At 41.1% G+C, this 27,211-nt stretch overlaps 1 protein-coding gene across 9 annotated transcripts in view; it reads right to left on the bottom strand.

Annotated features, from left to right (window-relative positions):
* Positions 1 to 27,211, bottom strand: part of CCDC171 (coiled-coil domain containing 171) — a 231,580-nt gene that overhangs the window by 128,561 nt on the left and 75,808 nt on the right. For all 9 annotated transcript variants that reach the window (XM_074953416.1, XM_074953419.1, XM_074953415.1 and 6 more), the window contains 4 exons: positions 19,497 to 19,599; positions 11,237 to 11,343; positions 8,089 to 8,178; positions 5,122 to 5,322 (listed from right to left, as the gene is read on the bottom strand). In XM_074953416.1, the coding sequence (XP_074809517.1) occupies positions 5,122 to 5,322; positions 8,089 to 8,178; positions 11,237 to 11,343; positions 19,497 to 19,599 (501 nt within the window). The remainder of the gene's footprint in view (positions 1 to 5,121; positions 5,323 to 8,088; positions 8,179 to 11,236; positions 11,344 to 19,496; positions 19,600 to 27,211) is intronic.

Raw genomic sequence — 27,211 nt, 5'->3', positions numbered from 1 at the left:
AAGCAGCCTACATGGCCCTAAGTGAAGAGCAGGCCAAGAATTTTGAAGTGGTAAAGGCCTGGATTGGGTGGGGCTGTCCACGGAGAAGTACTGCCAAAAGTTCTGGTCAGCAAGGTGGATGCGGGGGTTGTGGCCCCGGGCATTCACCCAAAAGTTAATGGACTGGGCCACCTGCTGAGGCCAGATGCCCAGACAGTGGGGGAGATTATGGACACACTTGTCCTAACACAGTTTTTACAGAGTCTCCCTGAGAACATAAAGGTGTGGGTGAGGAGACACCAACTGAATACGGTTGAGTCGGCTATAAAGCTTACGGAGGAGTATGCAGAGGCGGACTTCCTGCTCGGCCACCCCTCCTTCCTGGGGGACATGGAGGCCAGGAGAAGGCCCAGGGAAAACCTGCCTGGGAAGGGCTCGGGGAACAAATGGGAGGACACCCAAGGGGCTCCCACAGGGTCCAGACCAGTTGTCTGCTGGCCGTGCGGACGACCAAGACACAAGAAGGGGGATTTCCCGTACATGGATTGTGGGGTGGAATGGAAGGGTAGGCATACAGAAGTTTGTCAGTCAGAGAGCCCTGCCCGTGACCTGCCCTGGAACAAAAGAATTGGCACTTTCTGTTGAGCAAACAGGTCTATGTCAGGGACCCCTCCACATATATTTTAAAAATGAATCTGACAATATCCAACCTGAGAGACAACTTGTGATCTCTGCTGAATGAACTGTTCAGGTGATCTGCCAGACAGTTTGAGCACCAGGAACATGGGAGGCTTAGAGATGTATTGCACTAATGACACAAAACTTCCAAAGATCTATCGCCTCTTCACAGAGGCGGTCTGACTGGCCCCTCCCTATTGTACAGTACATCTCCAGTGTTGTCCAGGAAGACTTGGGTCTCTCCCTTGACATGAAGGAGAAAAGCCCAACAGACCAGATGAATAGCCCACAATGCCCATGGTTTATGTGGCCAGCCAAATCTTGATGAGACCACAGACCTTGAGTTTGTAAGTTTCCTAAGTGAGCTCCCCAGCTTAGAGAAGAAGCATCTGTAATCACAATCAATGTAGGTAAGGGAGGGACCTATCCACCAGACCAATGAGGCAGGTACTCAAATCAGCATGTCCAACAGGTGATGAGCCAGAGAGTACACGGATTTTCATCAGCTCTGCAGCTTTCTGAGACAACGTCTGGCATGCTGAAACACATACATGCAGGTGGCCATGTGTCCCAGTAGCCTGAGGCAGCGTCTTACTGTAGTGACTGTATCGGCTTTGAGATCTGTGGAAAAGTTTAATATTGTGTGGAAATGGCTTGAGGTAGGAACATCCAGCTACTATAGAATCCAGGATTGCTCTGAACTGGGAAGTAGACAGACTTGTCCTCGTTGAACAACAGGCTCAGAACATTGAAGAGGGATTGGATGCTGTATAGACTGAGTTCTATTCGGAGCTTGGATCACCCTCTTACCATCAAGTTGTCCAAGTAAGGAAATACTTGCATGTCTGCTTTCCTTAAGAATGAAGCCACAACTGCCATGCATTTTGTAAATACTCATGGGGCAGCAGCCAGGCCAAAGGGCAGGACCATAAACTGATAATGGGTGTTGTTGACCAGAAGTCTTAGGAGTCTCCTATGGCTTAAATGGATAGCCACATGGAAACATGCATCGTTCAAATTGAGAGCAGTGTACCCAGTTGTCAGGATCCAGGGCGATGATGGAGGTTAGGTTGACCATGAAAAAATTATTTTCTGTATATATTTGTTTAAAATTTTGCAAGTCTAGGATAGTTCTGAGACCGCCTTTTGAATCACGAAGTAATGTGAACAGAAGCCTTTCCCTCCATGGAAAGGGGGACCCTCTTCCATAGCTGCCAAATCAAGGAGAGACTGGACCTCCTGGAGGAGGACAGCCTCGTGAGAGTGGTCCCTCAGACGGATAGGGAAGGGGGATGGGAGGTAGGGTTGGAAATAAACTGCAGAGTGTATCTCTGATCCCAAGTACTTAGAACCCATCTATCCATAATAATATGGGTCTGAGCATGTATGGAAGTGGGATAATCTTTGAGGAGGGAGAAACTGGCACATAATGATCTGGCACTCTGTCCCTGACAAACTCAAACAGACTGCTTGGGGATTTCCCAACTGTCTCAGAGAACCTGCAGTAGAAGAAAACTGAGGTGGTGGGCATCTCCTCCTCTGATTTTCCCTCCCTTTTCCCAGAATGGTCAGGCTGTTTAGGCAGGACAAGCGGGTACCTCTGGAGAGACTGAGAATAGAATTTGCTTTCTTTTAAGGAAAGGAGTATAAATTCCCAATGATTTCAGCATTGCCCTCAAATCCTAGAGTTTGTGGAGCTTATCATCTCTCTTCTATGAGAACAGGGCAGGACCTTCAAAGGGGAGATGCTGGATAGTCTGCTGGACCTCCTGCGGAAGCACAGACAATTGAAACCATGAACATCTGTGCATAGTTACTGTAGATGCCATGCTCCGGCTGCTGAATCTGCCCCATGAAAGGCAGCTTGCAGAGAGGTCCTAGCCACCAGTTTTCCCTCTTCTAAAATAACCTAGAATTCCTGCCTGGAATCATCTGGCAATTTGTCTCAGAACTTCATTTCATTATCCCAGAAAGAGAAGTTGTATTTGGCCAGTAAGGCTTGCTACTTAGCATTAAAAAACTGTAGGCCAGCTGTGGAATAAATCTTTCTACCGAAAAGGTCTAGTCTCTTTGCATCTTTGTCCTTTGTGATAGAAGGCAATTCCTGATGCACTCTTTCATTCACTGCCAAGACAACTAAGGAGCCTGGAGAAGGGTGGGTGTAAAAATGTTCATAGCTTGAGAAGGGACATAGTACCTTCCCTCTGTCTTCTTAGCTGTCAGAGACAGAGAGGATGGCAGTTGCCACAAATATTTTGTAGATTCTAGAATGGCTCTGTTTATAGGTAGAGCCAACCCTGTATGTCCACCAGCTTATGGGAACTCTCCTGAATATCGAGGCAGCTACTCTCTTTAGTAACCCCTGGTAGGCCCTGTAGTGATCCTGAACAGGTGAAGAAACCTCAGACTCCACACCCTTGTCAGGTGATGAAGAAAAGTGCAAAGAAGATTGAGGTTCTAAAATCTGAAGCTGGTCTTGAGGTTCTGGCTTGGTATACTGGGGATAACATCATGGGCCTCTTCATGGGAGCTAACCTTGTGTCTGCTTGGGGATCTACATGAAGAAGGTACCGGGGAGGATCTGGTGTCGGGAGGCAAGCCCAATGGGTTTCAGTCAGCCGTAGAACCCCAGTCATGACCATCCCAAGGATATGAGTCTCTGGACCATCTCAGAAAATCCAGGGGGTATCAGAAGTGGAGTCCTCACAAGAAAGGTGTCACCTTCTCTCCCAGGAGCTAGGGCCATAGGAACTAGAATCTTAGACTCCAAGGAGGACCCTGAGCTGTCTGACCATGAAGATATTGTATCAGATGGCGCCAAGGTGCTAAGATGTCTCTCCAGAGATGTCAGTACAGGGAACAACATGATGGGTTTACCTCTGGACTATACTGGATGAGAAATCACTGGATAGTATGAAGATGTCGCCATGGCACTGAAGACTGAACTTGTCTCAGAGGTAAGTTCATAGACAGGGCCCGAGGACCAGCTGTTACTAGCTGTTTTGTCTCCTGTACTACTGGAGAATCCAGCATCAAGAGGAAGAGCAGGTCCCATGGTGCTATATATATAATTCCAGTGCTTCCATACCAAGATATTTCCATGATGATGCTGTTATTGCGTCAAAGGGGTCAGAACTGCAGTGGAGGTTGACAATCCTCAATGAGCTGGAGTTGACAATTCTTGAGAAGAAAATCAGTATCAGGGAGTACCTCTTTCCAGAGGATACGCTATCTCCCAGTGGTTTACTAGTGGACAGTACAGGGAACCTCAAACTTTTAGAGGAGCTTGGCTTCTTCAGGGAATGCTGCTTTGATGCTCTGTGCTTCTTCTTCAGCACCAGAGAAGGGTAATAGTCCAGAGGGGCACTCCTAACAGAGGTAGAAGTACTCAGGGCCTGCCCCAAGAGGAAAGGTTCAGAAGGTGGATGCAGGCGACCTCCATAAGGAGGTAATGCAGTCTCATCGCCGTCTTTTTTTTTTTTTTTTTGGTCTGGGATCTGAAGTCTCTGCAGATCTTGCAATGAACTCAAATGTGACCCTCTTCAAGGCACCTTAGGTACCTGGAATGAGGGTCACTCACCAGCTCAGATTTTTTGAAGCTGACACAAGACTTGTCGCCCAGAGACCGAAAAATATTCCAGTACCAGTTTCCTTTGTATACTAGGAATCAGATGCTCAAAGTTGTAATAGAAAATAAAGAAAACATACACTAACAAGTACTACTATTTACAGGGGGAAGATAAAAATCCACGAAGTGGGAGAACTCTGACTGCAGTCTGCTGCACTCCAACTACCGATCATGGGTGATAAGACAGAATTAAGGGGGAGGACTAAGCAGCTCCCCCCTATACCCTTGTGCAGTGGTGCAAGAGTGCTAAGGATGAATGCGCCTCCCTAATCCGTACTGCTAAGAGAAAGTCTCTGGCCCTCAGGCACTGGGCACACACACACCTGAAATGAAATGTACAGGTGCAATCACTCCAAAGAAGCACAGGAAACACTAGTTTGGTAGTGGGGAGCAAAATGACCTCAATTCCACGTTTGCTATTTTTGGAGGGGGGAGGGGTTGCTATTTGAATCAGTAATTAACACCAAGAGATTCCAAATACAAAATGTACATATTTACTTTCAACTAAGTAACAAAAAAACCCAGTACACCCCAGGCATGATTCTTTAAATAAATTCATTTGCCCTAAACAATGCTTGCTAAGAGACAGATATTTTAAAATGTAAATGACCAGAAGGGTTAAACTGTTAACTCATTTTATAAAATGGAATGAAAGAGAATTAAGACACTTGAAAATTTTGTAGATACTAAATACACATTTCAAAATATGTATCTTAAAAATCATATTTTGCTGATACATCTGTTAAGACATAAAGCAACCATCTGATGTATGTAAATGTACAAAGCTAAGATTAAATAAAGGCTCTTTTTGACAGTCATCTTGTCTCTGGTAATACCTCAGTATCCTTCTGGTAAGCCCTGGTAAGCTTCTGGATTTCATTTTCCGATTCTGTGGCACGGACTTTCTCTTTCTCCCAGCAGTGCAGTACATTCTGTAGTTCCATTTTTAAAGTGCCTGTTAAAGCCTCTCTGTCTGCACACTTAGTGCGTAGATGATTTAACTCTTCATTGGCATCAGCCAGGTTATCCTGAACTTCCTACAGAATAGATACACAAACTGAAAGGTTGGTAACAGTTTTACCCCATATAGCATTATCTCAGCTAATGTTCAGTATCCTTGGAAGCAAAAGTCTATATGGAGATATATTGTCAAAACAACCATCTGCTTACTTCTAATGATAGACTGAAATTAAAAAAGTTGACACTGTTTTCTTCTGGGAGTAGAGGAACAGTGTAGAGCAAAAGGACAAGTCCTACAGGATTATTCCTTTTTCTCCCTTTTTCATCCATCTCCAAAGTGAAAATCTCCATGTTACAACTGCCTTCCTTTTGGGGCTGGGTTTGTCTCTTTACAGAGAGTACACAGTGTTCCTTCTGTTGAAAATCTGACAATGTAAAGATACAGCCTCCTGTAGACATAAGAAACTGGGTGGCTCTGGTAAAAGGATACCATACTTTTCTTCTGTAGATCACTGGTTCCAATACAGCCCAGATTGGTAGCAACCAAGGGCTGTTATCATCTTGTTTCATGTTTAGTGGTCAATGTGAAATGATTTTGGTGTTTTCAGTTCAATTCCCAGTGGACAGGTGCCCATATCACAGAAATCACAATCAGAAACGGTACCAGTTGGTACGAATGTACCAACCAGCACAAAATCTCAGCAGACTTTTACACTAAGAGGTAGCCTGCTAGGTGAGAACAGAGACACATGCTCTACCTCTTCTGTGAACAGAGAACTCCTACTTCCAGGGCTGGAAATCTGACACCTTTTGAAACCACCAAATTCATATGACCAAATCAACTTAATACTGAATATTGAAAGCATTTAATTGAAATGTTTGCCTATAGATTTTTAGATCATAAAATCATGTTTGTCTAATTGTGAAGTACAGAATCAGTTGTTTACTAAGGTGCTCATCACAATTGTATTTTCATATAATTTCTTAATACAAATATTCAAATCCCAGAACTGGGCATCTTTCTTTAAGCACGCTCTATCATGAAGAAATACTAGGCCAGGTTCTGTGCTCAGTTACACATTAAATTGAGTTTCTACAGATTTACACCTTGTAACTCAGCACAGAACCTGGTTCACTATATCAAAAGAGTGCCTAACAGGAAAAAAAAAAGTTGGTAGAATAACTGTCTCATGTACAGTAGACATTTGCATTATAAAAAAAATCTGCAGAATTTTTAGGATGCTTTAAAAAAAAATATTGTGGCTGAAGCAAAAGTCTAGGAGGCAGAAATCAGGGCTCTATTGTTAGGTCTGTCACCAATTTCCTGCGTATCCCACAGCAAGTCATTTGGGCCCTGATCCTCTCAGGTGCTGAGCATTCTCAACTTCTAATGACTTCAAGGGGAGAAGTTGGTACTCAGCACCTCACAGAATCTTATTGTTCACTAGTATCCTCCTCTACTCAAATCAGGAAAGTAGTACTTTACTTCACAGGGTGTTCTGAATCTAAATTAATTAATGTTGGACAAGTTCACTTCATAAAATGGAAGGCCACTGTGTTACTACCAATGAATGTTAACACAGTCACTCAATAATAAATTGAAACAGTGTATCTCCACTAAAACAATTTGAGAAACCTTGGGAGTGGCCACACTCAAATTTGGCAGTACTACAAAAACACTGCCAGCTGGAAGACAGAGTTGAACAGTGACCTCAGGACTTCCCTCGGTGACTGATGTACCGAGACATGACACATTACAAAAGTGATGTTAGCCCCCAAAAAGAGAGACAAAAACAAATTCTAATTTGAAAAAGACTATAAAATCAGAACTTCGGCTATCCATGAGAAGTGCTTGGCTTACCAATCAGCAATTTCTTATTAGCAGTAATTTAGGCCTATAGATCTCTCCAAATGTCAGGGATTACCTAATGTTTGGAGGATTATACACAAAGTTTGGCCATAATATCCATAATAATTTCACTGATATCTTTTTTTACTGTAAGTTTTGCACATTTCATACTGTGACGTTAAACTTTACAGTTCTGTAACTGAAATCTTCCAAATGCTTTCAGCTGAGATCCATATATATAATCTAAATGTACGTGATCAAATTTCCCACAGGTGCAGCCACTGAGATGAACAGAGGTCCATCCTCAGCTTTCTATTGATCTGTTTCTATCCCCCTCAATGAGGTTGTGGAATTAATACATTCTCACTCCTGTTTGTCTGCTAGTTTTTTAACATGTGGCTGAAACACTGTATTTTCCCCAGTAATACTAGAAAACTTTATTCTGCAGCAAATAATCTGACCAATACATGAAAAAGAAAAGTGAATATTTTAAAACTGAATTGTATTTTCATAAATAAGTGAATGAGTAATTAAGTGACAAATATGAAAAATTGACAGTTAAGCTGAAAAATATGTCTGAGGATAAATTTCATATGCACATTTTATGCATAAAGAACAAGAATCTAGCAGAAAAAGATGTTGAGGATGACATCAACACAGAAGAGCTACGCTTGTCGAACAAACAAGCACGAAATGATGAAGTAAGAGGACTACTTAAGGAACAGATCATCTGTTTAAAACAATATTACTTCACTAATGTAACCTTTGAAATGTTCACATAGGTAGACTTATGTCATCTGTAGGCTGCAACCACTATAAGGAAATATGTCCTTGCACAAACGTGAGGTTTGACATTCCACTCAATAGAGAGAAGTGATACACACACTTATTTTGAGATAACAGAGATAACATATTATGATGCAGATACAATCTAAGTGAGACATACCAGAAATATATGTATTATGATAAGAAGTTACAGTTCATAAAACCATACCTTAAGGTCTTGACTTTGAGACCGTATTTTTTGTTTGGATGAGTCAATTTCTTTCGTCATCTTCTCACATGAAGCTTTCGTTTTCTTTAGCTTGGGGAAAAAAAGAAAAGAAAAAACAATTGGGAGTTGGGGAGACTATGTATGTACTTAAACATAAATTAATATTTCCTATAGAAATGTAAAACCAGAATGTATTAGAAAACTCCTCAGACATCAACTGTAAACAATTTAACAGATTACCACTAAACAAGTTTGATATATTAAATATTAATAATGATATTACAAATAAATAATAGCAGTAATAACCCCAAACCAAATTCACTATTGCTTTTGCCCATGAACTCTCAAACGTCAGTGGGGGCGGGGGGGGAGTCTTTGAAGTGTGCCAGAAAATTTAAGAAATCGAGCTCCCAGTGACTTTCAGGAAGCAAGTTTCATAGTCAATGGCCTCTCCCAGAAAACGTCCTACAAGCAGCATCCTCCCTCTTAAACTGAGGGGACTCCAGCACACGGATTTTTGCTCACTGCAACAGCAGAGCATAACTCAAGGAGAGGCATGGTCTCTCAAGTCACTTAATCCCAAACTAGTCAGGGCATTACAAGCAGCTACTGATGATCTTGGAGCACTGGAGTTATGGGCCCTCTTCCAGATGCACTTTTCTGATAAACAGGTGGCCACAATATGTGCTAGCTTCGTTTTCCAGTTTCAGTGTAGAGACCGACATAGCAGTCTAACAGTAATCTAATCTTGAGTGTCAAAAGGCACAAATAATGGCAGCCAAGTCTGTATGTGAAAGCAAACGCCATGCTCCTCTAATCAGGTATAGGCAGAATATAGCAATCTTGGTCATTGCTGCTACCTGACCAGGCAGGAGTTGCTCAGAACTCTATAGGTTTCAGAGTAACAGCCGTGTTAGTCTGTATTCGCAAAAAGAAAAGGAGTACTTGTGGCACCTTAGAGACTAACCAATTTGAGCATAAGCTTTCGTGAGCTACAGCTCAATAAGCTTTCGTGAGCTACAGCTCACTTCATCGGATGAAGTGAGCTGTAGCTCATGAAAGCTTATGCTCAAATAAATTGGTTAGTCTCTAAGGTGCCACAAGTACTCCTTTTCTTTTTTCAGAACTCTATAGTACATCTAAATTGTAAACACTTCACAAATGGCCGCCACACATCTCCCTCAATCAGGGGTGCTGATATAATCCTTGCCAATTCTGTTAGTTGCTTTCCCCAATCTAGCAAAATTATTTCTATATTTTCCACATTGTGTTTCAGCCAGCCAGACCTCATCTACTCATCCTCCAAACTCATAGAGACGTGTGAAAGTGAATGCTCTAATTTTAATATTTTAATATTTAATATATTTAATATTTTAATATTCACTAGCTCTACAGAGTTATTAGCTCTTATGTGTATTTAGTAAATTAGAGCTAATATAATGTCACAAGTTCACCAAACAGGTCCAGACATATATTGTAAAGCCAAATAATTAGTTACATCCATCTATGTGTGGGGTCCTGTCATAAGTCTATATCCTAAAAAACTTAACAGAATTAAACAAGCCTAAAACCTTTGCGCAACATATAAAAGCAAGTTTTTTTTTGTATTGGATGGTGCCCTTGATAATCCCGGAGAGTTTTATTGTAATATTAAAAGAGTTTTATTACGAAACATGTCTAAGGACAAAATGCACAAAAAGCCAGAAGTAGCGGCATCTATGGGGAAAATCAAGGAGGAGAGAACACTGCCCTTTCTGTGTACCATGAGGGCATTCAGTGGTCTCTGGCTCCGCATGACAACTTCAGGGTCTGTCACACGCAGTCCTACTGGGAAGTCTTGTGGCAGGTCATCAGCTTGCGATTTATTTTCCTTGACAGTTCATTCTTCTTTCTGTCAGAGTACTCTCTTTGCTTTCTTAGCAGCCACCCCCTTGGCCTCCCCACTGCTGTCTCTGGCACTGTTTCCCAACAAAGCACATAACTAAGCCAAAGCCTGCTGAGTAGACTTTTCAACTGTGCTGAGAATCATGTGACATTCATCCTCCCAAGTAACAATTCGCTGTGGGTAATGTGCTCCTAGTTATTCTTCAGCTTCCAGACCTGGGCCTCAGAAGAGATTCATAAACTACTAAACACATTGGTTATCTTATCTCACTGCAGAGACTTAACAGTGCTTGCTGTTTAGAGAAGTTTAATTGTTTCTGTGGTTACTTATTCTTGAGCCCCTTGAACAAATCTCAGAGGACTTGAAGGAGACTATTTTTCCCCAATAAAAACAGCCAAGTTAATACGATTTATTTCAAATGTAATGAGTGACTGGATAAACAATAAGTTTATCAAACAAAAGACAAAGCTTAGGAATAGAAAAAAAAAATAAAATACTGACACATTTCAGTGCTTTGCCAATTTTATGTACAATTAAAGGACTTTGAAAAGTTGTAGTTAACTGCTCTCTACAGTGTTTAAACCTATAAATTCATAAAACATTTTAAACCCAAGAGGATTAAACAAATCACATTAGCAATATAAATAAGAAAATAAATACAAGATAGACTTTTCAGCCAGTGACTGAAAGTCTCTAGGAGTGCATGAAAAATACATTTTTTTTTTTAAAATAGAAATGTTTGCTACTGTTCTTTTTTACCTTTAGAAAGGTATTATGCAGATATCTCTTCCTCTCTATGACCAAAAAAAACCCCAAACCATGAAAATTACCAATCTTCATCAAGAACACAACTGATCTCTGAAAATAATCTCACTTTTCTTGTGGGGGCACTCACATTTACATACCTGATACCAATGAATGTTAAAATTCAAGTACTACATTGCATTTTTAAAATACTTGCGTCACCTTTTACCTAAAGCCCTAGATGAAGAATGGAAAGTGTCATATTTCTGTGCAAGTTTACTGAAAACAATTAGAAGTTCAACAGCTCAAAATAAAAATAGATTATATATTTTTTATATTTAAGTGGAACATTACTATAGGACAAGTTTAGAGGAAGAGCAGTGACAGAGATTATTTCTTTTTAGTATCTGTAGCTGTCAACTCAACATTCCCAATCTTTTGACCTTTGTAACAAGTGAGGAATACATACTGTTGCAGGCCGAAGGCTATATGTATGGAGCCAAACAGTGCAAATGTTACCTCATTAGATGTATCTTCCAGCTTGTTCTGGTAATCTGTCAAGGTATTCCTCAAAGTCTCAAGGACAACAGAGAGGCTTGGAGGTTTATCTTTGTCCTTGCGACTGCCTGAAGAAAAATTACAGAATGAAAATAAAGCCCTTAAAGTCACAGAGAGACAGAGAACTGCTCAAAGTGGAAGATATTAAAATTAGTTAGGGCTGCACAGTGACAATACAGAACACTGAACAGCAGCCTTGTTCTCCCCACGGCATACAGTTTCATGTCAAATATAGCTAAATAACTGCTTGTATGAGAGCTGTTGTACAACGAAGTTGCAATCTCCAGTTAATACTCACAGTTAACATCCAACTAATGAACTCTATATCCAGTTTTAGGTATGTAGTTTAGTGATTATTAGGTCTATATGTCATTCAGATAGATCACCATTTACACTGCACAGGGACACACTTTGTAAAAACATGTTGTATTAAGTTAAGTAGATTGCACTTTTCCTGCCTTATTTTGGCATCTTCTGACCAAGCATACATTTTGTAATGCAGTAATACATCACTTATTCAACAAACCTTTGCTGAGCCAAAGATCACATGACGTTGTTATGCTTGGAAGGGTCTTAAAACTCTTTAAATGTTCTTGAATTCCAGTCCAAAAGGAAACAACACAGATTTTTTATTATCTGTCTGTGCATTCCTACATAATGTTTCAATTACAAATCTTAAAGCTGATATATCCATTATATGTACATTATACGTATTTATTAAACCCTTAAGCTATAACTTCTGCTCTAGTTGACTTAACTAGGATCATATGCACAAAAGTGGTTTGCATTATTGCCTTCAAAATGATTTCTGAAAACAAGAACAATTTTATATTGATCACGTATTTATAAGTTGCCAATTGATACTAAATTTCTCCCATCTCTCTAGTGTTGTACAAAATGACAGATTGACAAATGTTTTCCTCAGCACTGCCTACAAAATAGTGTAATATTTATAAGCACATTTTATAATGAATAACAGCAACAATAATAATAATTATATCATTTGCATATCACCTCTTTCCAGCGATCTAAATTCCCTTTGAGTTCACAAACACGAACTAGCCCTCAATCCCTAGTAGTGTCCTTCTTTTACAGAAGGAGAAACTGAGAAGCAAAGAGGTTAAAGAACATGATTTTCAGAGATGCTAAGCACCCACAAGACCCACTGCAGTCAACAGAAGCTACAGTTGTCAGCATGTCTGGGGAAAAAAAAAAAAAAAAATCAGACCCCGAGCAACTTTTCCAGGATAACACAGCAAGTCAGGACACAGACTGTGTCTTGTATGCTAAACCTATCCATTAGACCAGACACAACTTTTTATAAACCTATAGTTGCAGGAGCACCCTATCTAACTTTTTACTATTTTAAATCTTAGTTTATTTTTTTCTAATAAAAAATGGAAGGGTAAGTATCACTTAACCAACTGTGAAACATTAAAGAAAGCCTGGCTTTAGATACCCACATGGGGCACCAACTGCAGTCAATGGAAACATCACATATGCATGCAAAATCAGAACATTGCCCACAACCACTTTAAAATTGAAATTTGCAGAGTAATTTCCCTCTTTTAATCACTTCAGGAAGTACAGAATAGGGCTTTAAGAGGTATTTCACTCTTGGACACACTAAGCCCTGGTCTACACTTGTGGGAGGGAGGGAAAAATCGATCTAAGTTACGCAACTTCAGCTACGTGAATAATGTAGCTAAGTCGACGTACTTAGATCGACTTACCGTGGTGTCTTCATCACGGTGAGTCGACTGCTGCTGCTCCCCCGTCAACTCTGCCTGTGCCTCTCGTGGCGGTGGAGTACAGGAGTCGACGGGAGAGCGCTCGGGGGTCGATTTATCGCATCTAGACTAGACGCGATAAATTGAACCTCGCTGGATCGATCGCTGCCCACCGATCCGGCGGGTAGTGAAGACATACCTTAACTTTTCACTTTTATTTCTTAGCCCATCTTTATTACCATAGTCACACTTTTTGTTAAAACAAATGCTGATTTGCGTTAGGGCTTAGAGTGCAAATTGCTTTATCCTCTGTTTCCGGAAGTTGGTGAGCATGCTATCCTAGGGCCAAATACTGCATAATGATCAACACAAAATTTTCCAGTTAATTCAATGAGTTGGGAACTGTGCATGCATTTCCCAGGGCATAATTCTGTTCTAAGGTTATTGTTATCACAGTCTATTTTGGTCACTTTTTCAACATTAAGAAAAAAATTACACTAAAAATAAATTATGGACTAGATATGCCATCCTTGCTCTATTATTTGTATTACTGTAACACCCAGAGGCCACCTCAACTAAAATCAGGGCCCCACTGTTCTAGGATATAATCTCTGCCCCGCAGCATTTATAAATTAAATAGTCAAGACAGACAGAGGGTGATGGTGAAGCAGAGGGACAGAGAGGAGAAGTGACTGCTCAGAGTCACATAGCAGGTCAGTAGCAGAACTGGGAACAGAAATCAAATCTCCTGAGTCCCAGCCCAGTGCCCTAGCCCTGGACTAAACTGTGTCTTCTGGAGTACACAAATACTGCACAAGCTGGCCCACTGAGTTCTTGTGATATAGGGTATTAATCAACATAAGTAAGGGTAGAAGAATCTGACTATACATGATAAGGTTAGATTTTATTTAGATTTAAGAAAGACGTCCCATCCTTAAATTTTCCAGCCGCGCTTAAGTAATGTAAAATCCCAGTATTGGAGGAAATTACAGAGTATTCAAGTCCCTTTGTATTGCACAGCCCGGATCACTTGGCAAGCACTCCTAAATTCCACAATATCACTACATTCTACAGCAACATTAATACTTGCATAGCCATTAAATATTGTTCATGCTCATCCCTCCCACCACTACAAGAACTCATACAAAACTATGGCTCACAATATTTTCATCTGTTAATTATTTTGGGTGATGGGTTTTTTGCTGAGTTTTCCAGGTGATCCAACTCCACTCTCCAAGCTTCAGACCCTGCAGTACTGTTTAAGAGGCCAGTCTCTCAGAACTGCCTTCTCTACCACATAAGCCTTGGAAACAGCAGTTTGTAGCGAGCTTCAGAAACTCATCACCCTGGCTTCTGCAGCCTTGGCTGCTGCACTCTTCTCCAGGCAGCCCAGCCCACCAGCCTACAAACCCGACTCCCTCTAACTACAAGCTCAACCAGGGATTGGCACCCTTTGGCATGTGGCCTGTCGGGGAAATCTGCTGGCAGGCAGGGACGGTTTGTTTACCTGCAGCATCCGCAGGTTCGGCGGTTCACCGTTTCAGGCCAATGGGGGCTGTGGGAACAGTGCAGGGAGCACGCAACATAAACCAATAATCACCTCTTTGTGGGGAAAGCTGCAGGCAGGTCCCAGTTGGGCCATGAGACAGAAAACAAAATCAGGGGCCTGACTGCTGCAAAATGTGGAATACTATGACATCTTAGAAAAATGCCAAATTCCACAGTGCTCTTATTGAGATGAATGGGTCAGTTCACCCCGCGTAAAGCTATTGTTTCAGGCTCTCTGCTGACTCAGGTGGGCAATACTCCATGAGTTTACACTTGGTTCATGCCAACCCTCAAAGTGATAACTGGGAATTTTTAATTAATCAATATAATTAATACATAATCTATAGATCAGGCTACACAAGTTCATCTCCAAAACCTTATGGGCTAGAAATTATTTTTAAATGAAAGCTGATATTCTGGAGTACAATTCTGTGATTGAAATCACAGAATCTCTCTAAGTATCCCACACATGGTACAAGTATAACAAGATGAATTGATGAAAAGGTATCAGCTAAATTTCCTGGTTTTAAAAATGATCTAAGGGGGGGAAAGGGAATTGGGTTTGTGACTTTTTTTGCTTTATGAAAAATTGTTTATGTTTTTCCTGCTTGTTTTTATTTTAGGGCTTGGCTACACTTACCTTTTATAGCGCTCCAACTTGCTGGCTCAGGGTGTGAAAAATCACCCCCCGAGCGCAGCAAGTCAGAGTGCTTTAAAGTGCTAGTGTAAACAGGCTCCAAGCGCTCGGAGCTAATCCCCCCCTGGAGGTGGACTACCAGGAGCGCTGGGAGACCTCTCTCCCAGCGCTCACGCACGACCACACTCGCACTTCAAAGCGCTGCCATGGGAGCGCTCCCGCGACAGCGCTTTGAAGTTTCCAGTGTAGCCATGCCCTTAGAAATATCAGGAGCGTCAAATCGCCTCTTGTTTTGCTAGAGAAGTCCCCTGAAGAACCCAAAGAGACTGGAAGATCTCTCGTCTCAGCCCTTAAGTGAAAGGACAGGACTGTTGAACCTTTAACAAAACAGCATTTCTTTCAACTATTTGACAGATGTTTGAATTAAACAGATGTTTAAAAACAAAACAAAAAAGACATTTTAAAACAGTTTGTCTTCACAGGTAAGTTATATTAGTATAAGATAAGGTCTGAATTTAAACTGATTATTATTATTATTTATATTACAGTTATGCCGCTTGGAAGGGGGGTAAGTTAAACAAAAAAATTACTCTTATAGTGGAGGAAGTGTCCACATGGGTGGTTACACTGGGATAACTATACCTGTAGAACTGGTAAAACTTTGCCAGGTAGACAAAGCCTAAGACTCTCTTCCCTTCTGTTCAGGTTTCAATAGGTCAGAACCCCACTGCTTCTTAAGTTCTCCAACACCAAGAGAGAACTCAGTGTTTGACATTTTTATATTGTTAAAAAGTGGTCTTCAAAATACCCTTTAAAAACCAAAATTCCTTGAGGCCTTTCTTTTTACATCATAAAGAAACAGAAAGTACACATTCTTTTCCCCTTCACAGGTCATCTTTAAAAGAGCAAGCATCCATTCCAGCAACAGTTTTTTCTCATCTTCTCACACAGAGCAGCAATAGCTGGTGCAGAAATGTGATAGATCAGTCTCTCTCAGGTATGACCCATGTGAGAAAGTTCTGATCCACCACTTCCAGGAGTCAACCATTGGGAGTTTATCATCAGCTGAGTAGGTCTGCAGTTAATTCTCCTTCCCTGCTATGTAACTGGCCACTAGGAACATCTAATAGGACTATGCCAACTCTCAATCCTTGAGCAGAGGTGCTGGAACAATTTTTATAGTGGTGATGCTGAGGGCCTTGAACCAAACTGTAAGCCCTGTATATAATGGAAACCACTTCAAGCCAGGGGGTGTGACAGACCCGGAGCACCCCTAGTTCCAGCACCTATGGCACTGAGGACTTTGTTCTTCAATACTTGTTGATGTTATGCTGTAGTTCCCAAAATGTGATCCATGGATCACTGGTGGCCCATGCAGCACTTGCTGTGGATTTGTGCAGAATAGGCAGATAACATGGTGCTAGTTCTCCTAATTTCCAGTTTGTTTCTAAGTTAGATCATAAGGAAGTATTAAAAGCTCCAACTTCTTTATCTGTATTGGTCCTAGATTTTCTGCAAGTCCAATTCACAGAGCAATAGTCTCTCTTTGTGGGCATGAAAGAACTAATAGAAACAGCAATATCAGACAAAAACAAATACAAGAAGAAAAAGCAGGTAAGAAGAAAGCAAAATATCTTTGAAAATACTACAATATGCTCAACTGAAAAGCGCGGCGAACCTGCAAGACAAACTGTAGAATTTTACTGTTTGTCTCCCCTCAAACTAGAACAGCGCTTCTGAGGTTTCAGTGTTTGCTGTGAGGACCCACTTGCAGCAAATCAGACTTATTCTGCAGAGGAGCAACTCTCTACAGCTGCTTTTGAAGCTTTAAAGAATTTTATTTTTAGATGTCTTATTTTTAAAGGTGGGAGTAAATAAAGCGCATTAAAAACAAAACTACTGAATTCCCACTAAGCGGGAAACATGGGATCAGTTCACTCCTTGTGATACTTACCATCAAGGGGATGAGAAGAAAGGAAAACCTGTTCAAAGTACTATAAATTGCTTAGGAACTGCCCCTTCGCAGCAGCAGCAGCAGACCCCCTCCCTTTAACTCTGCAAAAGCTTCTTTGTGCAAGAGAGGCACCATAGGCTTGAGAGGAGACTGGGAAAGGCTGCTCTAAATGGCACAAAATCCCAGTGAACCTCTGGGGAAATACCCATTAATGGTGACGCTTTCAGCATTAATTCTTACCAGTTCCCACTATGCACCTGAAAACTGACTGTGAGGATTTATTTGGCCCAAGTGCAGGTGAGGAGGTCATAACATCAGAGTTCCAGATGAAGCCATGCTTTTATGAGAAAACCGGGGAATACCCAGAAATATCAGAGAGGGGTCTAGTGCTCTTCCACTCAACTTTGCCTGTCCAAAGCTTTTTATCTGGAATGACGTTTGTCACAGTTCAGGACAACTGCACCTGTATTTCCCCATAGTGGTTCAGCAAGGGCACTCACTCTCAGGGATTCCAGCTCCCCAGCCATTGCCCTTCTCGGTGGAAATACATGTTTCTCTCCTTTCTGACTGGCGTATTTCTAGGCTGCACAGTTCCCTGCCTTCACTGTGCATTTCGCAGCACAGACAGGTTGCCCAAGGACACCTGCTTGCTTTCTCTTTAGAGATGGATACAAGTGTAACTACTACAGATATAAATTACCATACAGATTTCTATGCAAGCCTACTTCATTCTTAAGGTAAAAAGCATTACAGAGAAAACACTAAAAACAATAAAAGAACCTACACACATGCTAATAAGATTACTAGAATTAATCAGAACCAAAACATGGATTCTGGCTGGCCCAGTCCTTTCAGCCTTACCCTATGGATTGGGGCCCTCTGTTGTCCAGGGATTTGCTGGATCAGGAAGAAGGCCATATGCTAGTTTAAAGCCAGGCTATTTATCTAAAAATCCCTTTCTTAATCGGTGGTTCCTGGAGAATCCACTTTGAAATAGCATATGCACACCTTTCTATGGGGGTGGCTTCTTTGAAGATGTTACAACTTGAGTCAATTTGCCTCATCACCCTGTTGTTCTCACATTTACCCTTCACGTGGAAATACATACAATTAATTCATTCCACAATAACGTATGCACAATTGCATTTTTAATACAGTGAACTCCGAAGATGTTAAAACGAATTCATTAAGGTTTAAGTTAATTCAGTAAAGTTCATTCAGGATATTATCAGCCTGTCACAATGTTATTTGGCCAAAAATGCAGAGAAAGTAAAGAAAAAAAAAATCGATGAAAGGCTGCCACATCATCCCTCAATGTATCTTGCTGCTTGATATTGCAGAAATGCGGATATAATTAATATAGCACCACATAACACATTAGGTTTAACATGAACTCAAAAACAAACCAACCCCTTTTCTGAACATGTTTTACGTATTTTTGTAAAAAGTAATTCCTAAGATTATTATAACAAAGATTAGAGGAAAATATTTCTTTATTTATTCAGTTCATTTACTGTGTGTGTTTGTCAGCACTTTATGAATATTTTGTTTGACTGGTTCCCTTGTACAGGTATGTGCATGTTCCATGCACCAACCAGAAAGAAAAACATTTTTTTAAAAATAAGAACATTCCCTGGCAGGGGAAATAACGGTCTGCTGTAGTACCTAAAACTACTTTTACCCCCTTTTTAAAAATAAATTTACTAGATTTCAAATTAATGGTGTCTCTCAATAATTTCTGTTTATCTCAATCCCCATCTCAGTTGTAGAGTAGTATGTTCCATTTGATACAACACTTACAGATAATACCATATAATGTATATGGTAGAGTGACACTAAATCTTCAATTTCATATTTGTATACTAATCAGAAAAATATGTATGTTGTTTGAAATTAAATGAATGTAACATAGAGCACAAAATAATGCTATAAAGAGAACTGTGTTACATCCTGCGTCCTACATAATCTTTTTGAATATGTGACCTTTAAGTTGCTGAAGGTTGCCTCAGAATTTGGCTCAGTTCAGTCAAAACATCTGTTCCCCTTGCAGGTAGACTGTAAGGACTTTTTTCTCAGTTGGATTTAGAGCACAGCAAGTGAGCCCTTTTCTGACCGATCAGATAGATCCCAGCACTTGTAAATCAAGTTCTGGGCTGACAACAGCAGGTCCACATTCCGTCACCCTTTCTCAGCTAGCGAGGCCACTTGACTGCTGTGAGAGCTGCTCTTATCATGTCATCAAATCAAAGCATGTTGAGAAGAGGGAATGCAAGAGGCATCTGCAGAATTCCCACAATGTAGTGACTTTGGAACATTGACAGATGCATCTGTCATTTTATACCTTCAACTAACCTGCTGTCCACTGGCTTGACATAGTAAAGCTGTCCAAGAGTAACTCCAGTTCTCTCACGTTGTTTTCACACGTCTCTGTTAGGAAGGCCTGGCGTTTCTTGGCCTTTATTTGACAGGGAGGATGGGTGAAAGGAAAAAAAATATTAAAGTGGTAAACAAAAAAAGACTCATGTTACAATTAACATTTTTACTGTAGAACAAATTATGTAAAAAGGCACATTGCACATCATTACTTTTCCCTGAAACCAAGCGGGTCCAATGTGACAGTACAAACAGCTAAAACAGTGTTTCAGTGTGGACTTAACATGCATTTGGGATAAAAAATGGAGGGGGCGGGGGGGAGCAGCACATGGGCCCTTTAAGCAGTCAGAATTAGTAAAGTTTCAAAGAGTATAGTAATTTTCTCTTCCCGCCATAAAAATAGTCATCTGCACCTATGTACACAAACAACAATGTTAATTTTTGCACCCTGCAAGGACATCTGGAAAGGCACAATGCTTCTGACCAGATAGGATGGAAATCAAGGATATGCTGCTCTGGAAAAGCCCATTCCTACTGTAGTTGCAACCTGCCACGTGCAATTGTTAGCTATATTTTCCATACTAGATAGTGGTTTCCTCAATCTCAGAAACTCTGCTTTCTAGTTCATGTCCTAGAAGCAACAGAATAATGGAGAACACATCAACTCCCAGCACTGGATTTTCTTTCAATAAGCTTTTCACTGGGGGGACCTTGTAGGTAGGCGGTTGTTCAAACTATGGGGCTGGTCTTATTTCGAGGGCCAGTTTAATATTAAAGTATCTGAAAAGATTTAGAATGAAATAAAATTTTAAATAATAGTTATGTTACATCAATTATTGTTTCTTCTTCAAAGGGCACCCCAACATCCAACTTGAGTAGACGGGCTAGGCAGTGGGCAGATCAAGGGGAGAGACACCCTTCCCACAAGCCAGTCTAATAGTTGCACAGACAATCCACAAAGGCTGCTTCAGCCGATCAGCTGATTTAGCTCCATACTCCACTATCACAGGGGTAGAGTGGGAGGATCAGCATAGCAGTATGTTCTGTGGCCACACACTCCATCCACACCTCACATCACACTTTTCCCTCCTCTGTGCAGCAGACCCTGCAGTCATGAAGGAGGGGCTAGATTTGTAATTGCAAGAGTTTTAGATAAGTAAGCTTAGTATGTAGTTATGAAAATTGAGGTAGCATATGACATGTTTTCTTTTCATATGAAAAATATTTTAAAGGCTATTAACAAAACATGAGCTTAATATTTCACTTAGTTCAGGAGCATATTAAGCACTTGACACTGGCCAAATATGCACTCATTAATGTCAGGAATGATTCAGAGCCTGCAGTACAGCAAGTCTCTGGGCAGCTTAACAAGTGTAGCTGCCCTGTCATAGGCTGCTTGCTTGGCTGCACCACCTCATTGGTGGGAAGAGTCAGCAGACCAGCTCTTAAGCCCAGCAACAACAGCTCAGCAGCTGCGGAAAGCATTTGCACATGGCTGTGATAGCTCCTGCTTGTCCCAGCCTTGCTCCCACCTTGTTCCAGTCCCACTGCTCTCCTACTTCTAATTCTGACCCAGACCTATCCTTGCCTCAGACCTTATCCTGAGGTCTACCCCTGCTTTGTTTCACTCAAGGTAACTCAGCCCTAACCCTCAACTCAAATTCCTGAATTCTGATTTTGGCTCTGACCCTCGGCTCTGGCATTTGGACTCTGACTCTGGCTCTGACCCTGGACTCCTATTCCTGGCTACTGACTCCTGCTCCAACCACTAGGCATGACCGCCCACGTCCTGATCTCTGACAATTAAGCTTAATTTTGTTAAAACAAGTTAAGCAACAGCCATTGCCATTCATTGTCATTAGGCTATATTGGGATATTCACCAGAATACTAAGGCCTCAATCCAGCAAAGCATTTGAGGATGCACTTAACTTTAAGCACATCTCACTTACTTCACTCTGGTACATCCAGATTCAATAGAATAGAAGGCTGGCATAGCTTTGCTGGCATAGCTATGTAAGCGAGGAGTGCTGAAGGGGCAGGGGGGAAAATCACACCGCTAGCTGACACAGCTATGCTGACAAAAACCCCGGTTTCATAGATGCAACTATGCCAACGTAAGAGTGCTTCTGTTGACATAGCTAGTGTTCTTTGGAGAAGTGGTTTAGCTTTGCGGGCAGAAGAACTCCTGTTGGCTCAAGCTGTTTTCCACACTAGGGGGCTCTCTCAGCATTGTTATATCAATCAAGTCTCTGTAATGTAGACATTCCCTGAGTATATTATATTAGTATTCTGTTTAATATTAATCTGCCAAAGGAACCCTCTAACTTTAGTTATTTAATTTTTAAAACATATGCTACATATGCATATAGTAGCATTTAAGAGCTCAGTCCTATGTGAGAAACAATGGATATACCTACAGTGCGATAAAAAAAACCTGTGGCACCAAGTCTCAGAGCCTGGGTCAGCTGACACATGTGCTGGGTCAGCACCTGGACTTCAGCCCAAGCCCAGGCTCTGAGACTCCACAAGGGAGGAGGGTCTCAGACCTCAGGCTCCAGCCCGAGCCTCTACATTGCAATTTTATAGCCTCAGCACCCAAGCCGCAGGCAGTTGACCCAGGCTAGCTGTGGCTATGCTGCGGGTCTTTTATTGCAGTGTAGATGTATCCAATGGGAGTATCAGGTGCACAAGAATACTACTGAAAGCTACTGAAAGGAAGCTACTGAAGCTTCCAGATTACTATAATCAAATATTTATATTATGGTAGCACCCAGAGGCCCCAGCAGGAGTGGGGCCACTGTGCTAGTCCCTGTCCAAATGAATATATAGACATGGTCTCTGCCAAAGAGTTTACAATTAAAGAAGTCCATAGTCAAAAAATGACATCTGTCTGGACAACAAGTGGGAAAGGATTAAGTAAGAAGTAAGCAATAATTAAAGGTACACTTTTCACAACATCCTTGTAATGGAGGCGTGGTGGAGAAAGAAGGTCCATATCTCCTATTTCTGATCCTGACCAGTTACTCATTATTTATCTTCTGTTCTAAAATTATGATTCACTATTTGAAAAAAATTTTCTTCCTATTTGATCATAGCACAAGAAGTTTACTCTCCATAGCCCCAAGAAAATTCTACTATATTGTCTATTACATACAGACCAACATACCACTGCTTATCCAAGGATCCAACCAGTTTTTCCAATGTGGGAAACGCTGTCTCCCCAAAAGCTCTTATGAGCTGACAGCATATCATTGGCAAACAAGGACAAATATATGCAATTTTCTGCTGTGTTCTCCCCTATTCAGTTTAAATATTTTATAAAATGTGTTTTACTGCTGCAATTTTAATTATATGTGCTGTATATCTACTAATATATTATTCATGTGTTTCAGTGTTAGATCCCTTGTAGCATTTACATGGGTTTCCCTATGTGATAGTTTGTACTACACTTCACAAAGAATTTCCAACACTACTGAAATCCATATATACACAATTGCTTGTATTTGCAGAACGCCAATACAAATATATTTTAAAGGATTATCTTTTCCACAGGATGCAAATACATCAGAAGGGTTGACCTTTCAGTGCATACTATCAAATAGGAAAATATAACAGTATGGTCAATATCACAGTAAAAGAAAGGCTTTCTTTTTAACGTAAGCCACACTAGTACAGACACGGTCATACTGAATCTATCCCACAGAAACGTCTTATATAAGCACGCCTAAGCAAATGTACTTTTTTTGCCCTCAGCCTTCCTTCCTTCTTTTTTTTTTTAAATTCACCACATTTTAGTCAGTACATTCTAGTTTATTTGGCCTTCATCGTTTCTCTGTACTCCCATTTGCTGACTATGTCCATAAGTCTCCATGCCAATTTCAGTATCTATTTTTCAATTGCAGTAAAGATCAGAAGGAAATTCCTTAAAGCTGGCCAGATCTTCTATATTTTACCCACAGACAATTTAGTTTCCTTCCTTTCTAACTCCTGTTCCAGTTCCCTCTCCCCCATCATTGCAGCGTATGATTTTTTTCCTTAAATTTGCAAAGTGGAAAACCTAAGCATAGGTGTGAATGTGCACTGCAGAGAATATACCAAAAGGTTTCTCAGTTTCCTAATGCATGTACTTAATAAGAATGAGTAAGGTTCCATAGTAGAGGTCAGGCCCTGGTGCCCCCACCAGTTTTTGCAGGATCTAAGCCTTCATTTACATTTTTTAAAATGTTTCTGGTCCTTATGCTTGTAAAGATATTTTTCTGAGCGCTGAGTCTGCAAGTAGGGTTGCCAGGCATCCAGTTTACGACCAGAATGCCCGGTCAAAAAGGGACCGCTGTGGCTCCAGTTGGCACCACCGACCGGACCATTAAAAGTCCCGGCGGTGGTGTAGCGGGAGCCCAGGGCTAAGGCAAGCTCCCGACCTGCTCTGGTTCCGTGTGGGTCCCGGAAGAAGCCACTGGTCCCCCTGGCTCCTAGGCATATGAGTGGCCAGGGAGGCTCTGCCCGCTGCCCCCGCCCCCAGCGCTGGCTCCGAAGCTCCCATTGGCTGGAATCCGCAATATTTTATTACCTGCGGGCATGAAGGTAGCATGCGGAGCCTCCCTGGCTGCCCATGCGTTTGGGGGATGCAAAGGACCTGGTGGCCGCCTCCTGGGAGCCGCGGTAAGCGCCGCTGGGACCCCGCATCCCAGACTCCCTTCCACACCCCAATCCCCTACTCCAGCCCAGAGTCCCCTTGCGCACCCAAACTCCCTCCAGAAACCCACACCCCCACACACACATCCCAACCCCCCACCCAAGCCCTGGGCTCCCTCCTGCACCCCAAACTCCTCATCCCTGGCCCCACCCCAGAGCCCATAACCCCAGCTGGAGCCCTCATCCCCTGCCCCCAACCTCCTGCCCTCTCCCGCACCCCAAGCCCCTCATCCCTGGCCCCACCCCAGAGCCCACACCCCCAGCCAGAGCCCTCACTCCCTTCCCACACCCCAACTCCCTGCCCCAGTCTGGTGAAAGTAAAGGATGGTGGGGAAGAGCAAGAGACGGAGGGAGCAGGGCTGGAATGAGCAGGGGCTGGGCCTTGGGGAAGGGGTGTTCGGTTTGTGTAATTAGAAAGTTTGCATCTCTAGCTGCAAGAAGAAGCAATAGTTCTAAGACCGTGCTGCTCTGTACTCCTTCCTCAAGTGAGGAATTTCCTAAACACAACAGAGCTACACTAGGTCCCTCATGTGACAGGACAAGAAACTCAGGGGGACTCCCCATGAAGGAGGGATTTAGGGCATGCCTACACTACAAACTAAAGTCGACCTATGTTAGGACTTACAGCCACCACATAATTACTGCGTTTTTTCATATCCACACTTCCTCCTTCTGTCAGTGGTACGCATCCTCACCAGGAGCGCTTCCACAGACTTAAGAAGGGTTGTGAGGGTGGCTGAGAGCCCAGTCTCTTAGCTCCCCATTCCCTACTGGGAGCCTGGCTGCCGCTGGGGCTCTCAGCTCCCGACTCCCTCAATCTCCTTGGAAAATCCCAGCACTGAGTAAGAGAGTAATAATACAACAACAACATCTTTATACATCAAACTTTTTAAGGATTAACCACCTAAACTAAAATTCCACAAGATGTCTGCAACTTTGGTTGGAGATTTATGCCAGTGTACTACAAACCCAAGATACACCTGTAGGTAAGAACAGTACAATAGAAGAAATCATGACACTAAAATCAGTTTTATATAGCAAAGTTTTCCAAAGGTAGCTCCTTAAGTTTTACCAGTTAACATTTCATGTGTACAAATTACAGGTACAAGTTCCACATTTGCACATGCAATTTTTTACCTGAATAAATAACCATTTGTACATGCAATTACATATATTTTTCAGGTGCAATTTAGATGCACAATTTTGAAAATTTGTGTTTGAGAGACCTCTGTTTTTCACTAAGGCTTCAATTCAGAAAAGCACTTAAGTAAGCAGTGAAGTCTATCCTATGCAGGACAGCACTTAGGCATGTACTTAACCTCAATGGGACAAACCCATGTTGAACATGTTATCCTGAATATGAATGCCTTTCTGAATCAGGGCCTAAATAATAGAGCAACAAGTTTCTATGTATTGTAGGTACTCAATAACTCCAGAGGATGGCTTGCGTTAGGATAAAAGAAACAAGAATTAGGCTAGATTGGTTTTTGTAGTCAGCAGAACTCTTCAATTGAATAAGAATGCCCCCTCCCAAGTTTTAAAAACCCAACACAAAATCTTGGACATGTTCAGCAGAGAACAGATTAAGTAATTTTTTTTTCTGAATTAACATCAGCATTACTGAGAGCAGAATTTGTTCCTTTGCATTTATATAGCATTTTACATCTTCAAAACATGGTAGAAACATTAACTAATCATGTTTTATACTCTGCTCATCAACATATCTGACTTCATTGTTACAGAATCTGAGATATTATTGCCAATCTACAGGAAGTACATTTGCAGTGACTTATGGTATGACCTTCAACTCTTAATAGTCTAGAAGCAGCTAAGCATTCTTTCAGAATCTCCAAATATTATATATGGCTGACATACCAACAGGGGGAAAAATGTTTATTGAAATAATATCGACATTTTAGTGAGGAATTTGAAAAATCTAGGAACATATATGTTTAAATGTTCTCATTAAAATAATTTTGCACCAGAAAATAAAGTGCATTCTGTTTCCTAATATACTTTATTAATAAAATGATAAATTCCCTTCACTATATACAGTCACAACTCTGTCCACACAAAATAAAAAGCTTCAACTTTTCTCTCTCTTCAACAACTAAAAGTTAGGGTTTATCTGTTGCTAGATGGCAGGAATGGAAATCCAAAAGCATCTTTAAAAAAAACAATTCTAACCACAACTTTTTTTTTTTTTTTTTTAAGAGGCCAAGAATAGAGATGGAACCATTTTGATTTAAAACCAGTTCTGAACCACAATGTATATACCCATTCTTCCAAATTCTTATTCTTCAAACTCTAAATTCTTAACACACTAGTTGGAAAGAACAACAAGTCTGAAAACAGTTTCCCTAACAATAACACAAGGAAATCTTGAGATCTTGCCCATACTGAATATTGCCCAGGCAATCCTGCCTGGTGCTAACGCATCCTATCACATTTGGTCCAGGCAGATTTGTGGCAGACTTTTGCAACATGCTGAACTTTTAAATTAAAAGCAGCATAACTGCTTTACTTTATATGCAGTGGAGTCATAAAGACAAAGATTATTTTTAATATAACAATTTCCCAAAGAATGAGCTTGGTCCCAACACAAGTTATTTCAAAAAACAAGAGTTTGTCCTTAAAATATTCTAAATGTTTGGTAATATTGCCTGAAACGTTCTAAAACAAAATCATTGTGTTAGAGCAGATCAGGGGGAAACCATAGAATGAGATTATCTGAGTCTGAAAAAAAACAGACACTGAGAAGGTCTCACATTAAAATAAAAGAATAAGAGGAAGTAATTATCATACAAGAGAATAAAAATATTAACATTTCTCCCACTGACAATTTCAGTTCAGAAAAAAGGGAAGCTTGGTAATAAAATATATCATATATATTTCAGTTTTTAGCCAGAGCTTTCTGCTTTAACAAAAATTATAAAAACTCTCCAGCATGAAAAAACAAGACCACACCCTACTTATTCCAGCTTCTCTAATAAAAAACAAA

Source organism: Natator depressus, chromosome 5, assembly GCF_965152275.1.
Source record: "Natator depressus isolate rNatDep1 chromosome 5, rNatDep2.hap1, whole genome shotgun sequence".
In the NCBI taxonomy this organism is placed as follows: domain Eukaryota; kingdom Metazoa; phylum Chordata; order Testudines; family Cheloniidae; genus Natator; species Natator depressus.
The sequence above is the reverse complement of the archived record's forward strand: the minus strand, read 5'-3'. Positions and strand labels throughout refer to the sequence as shown.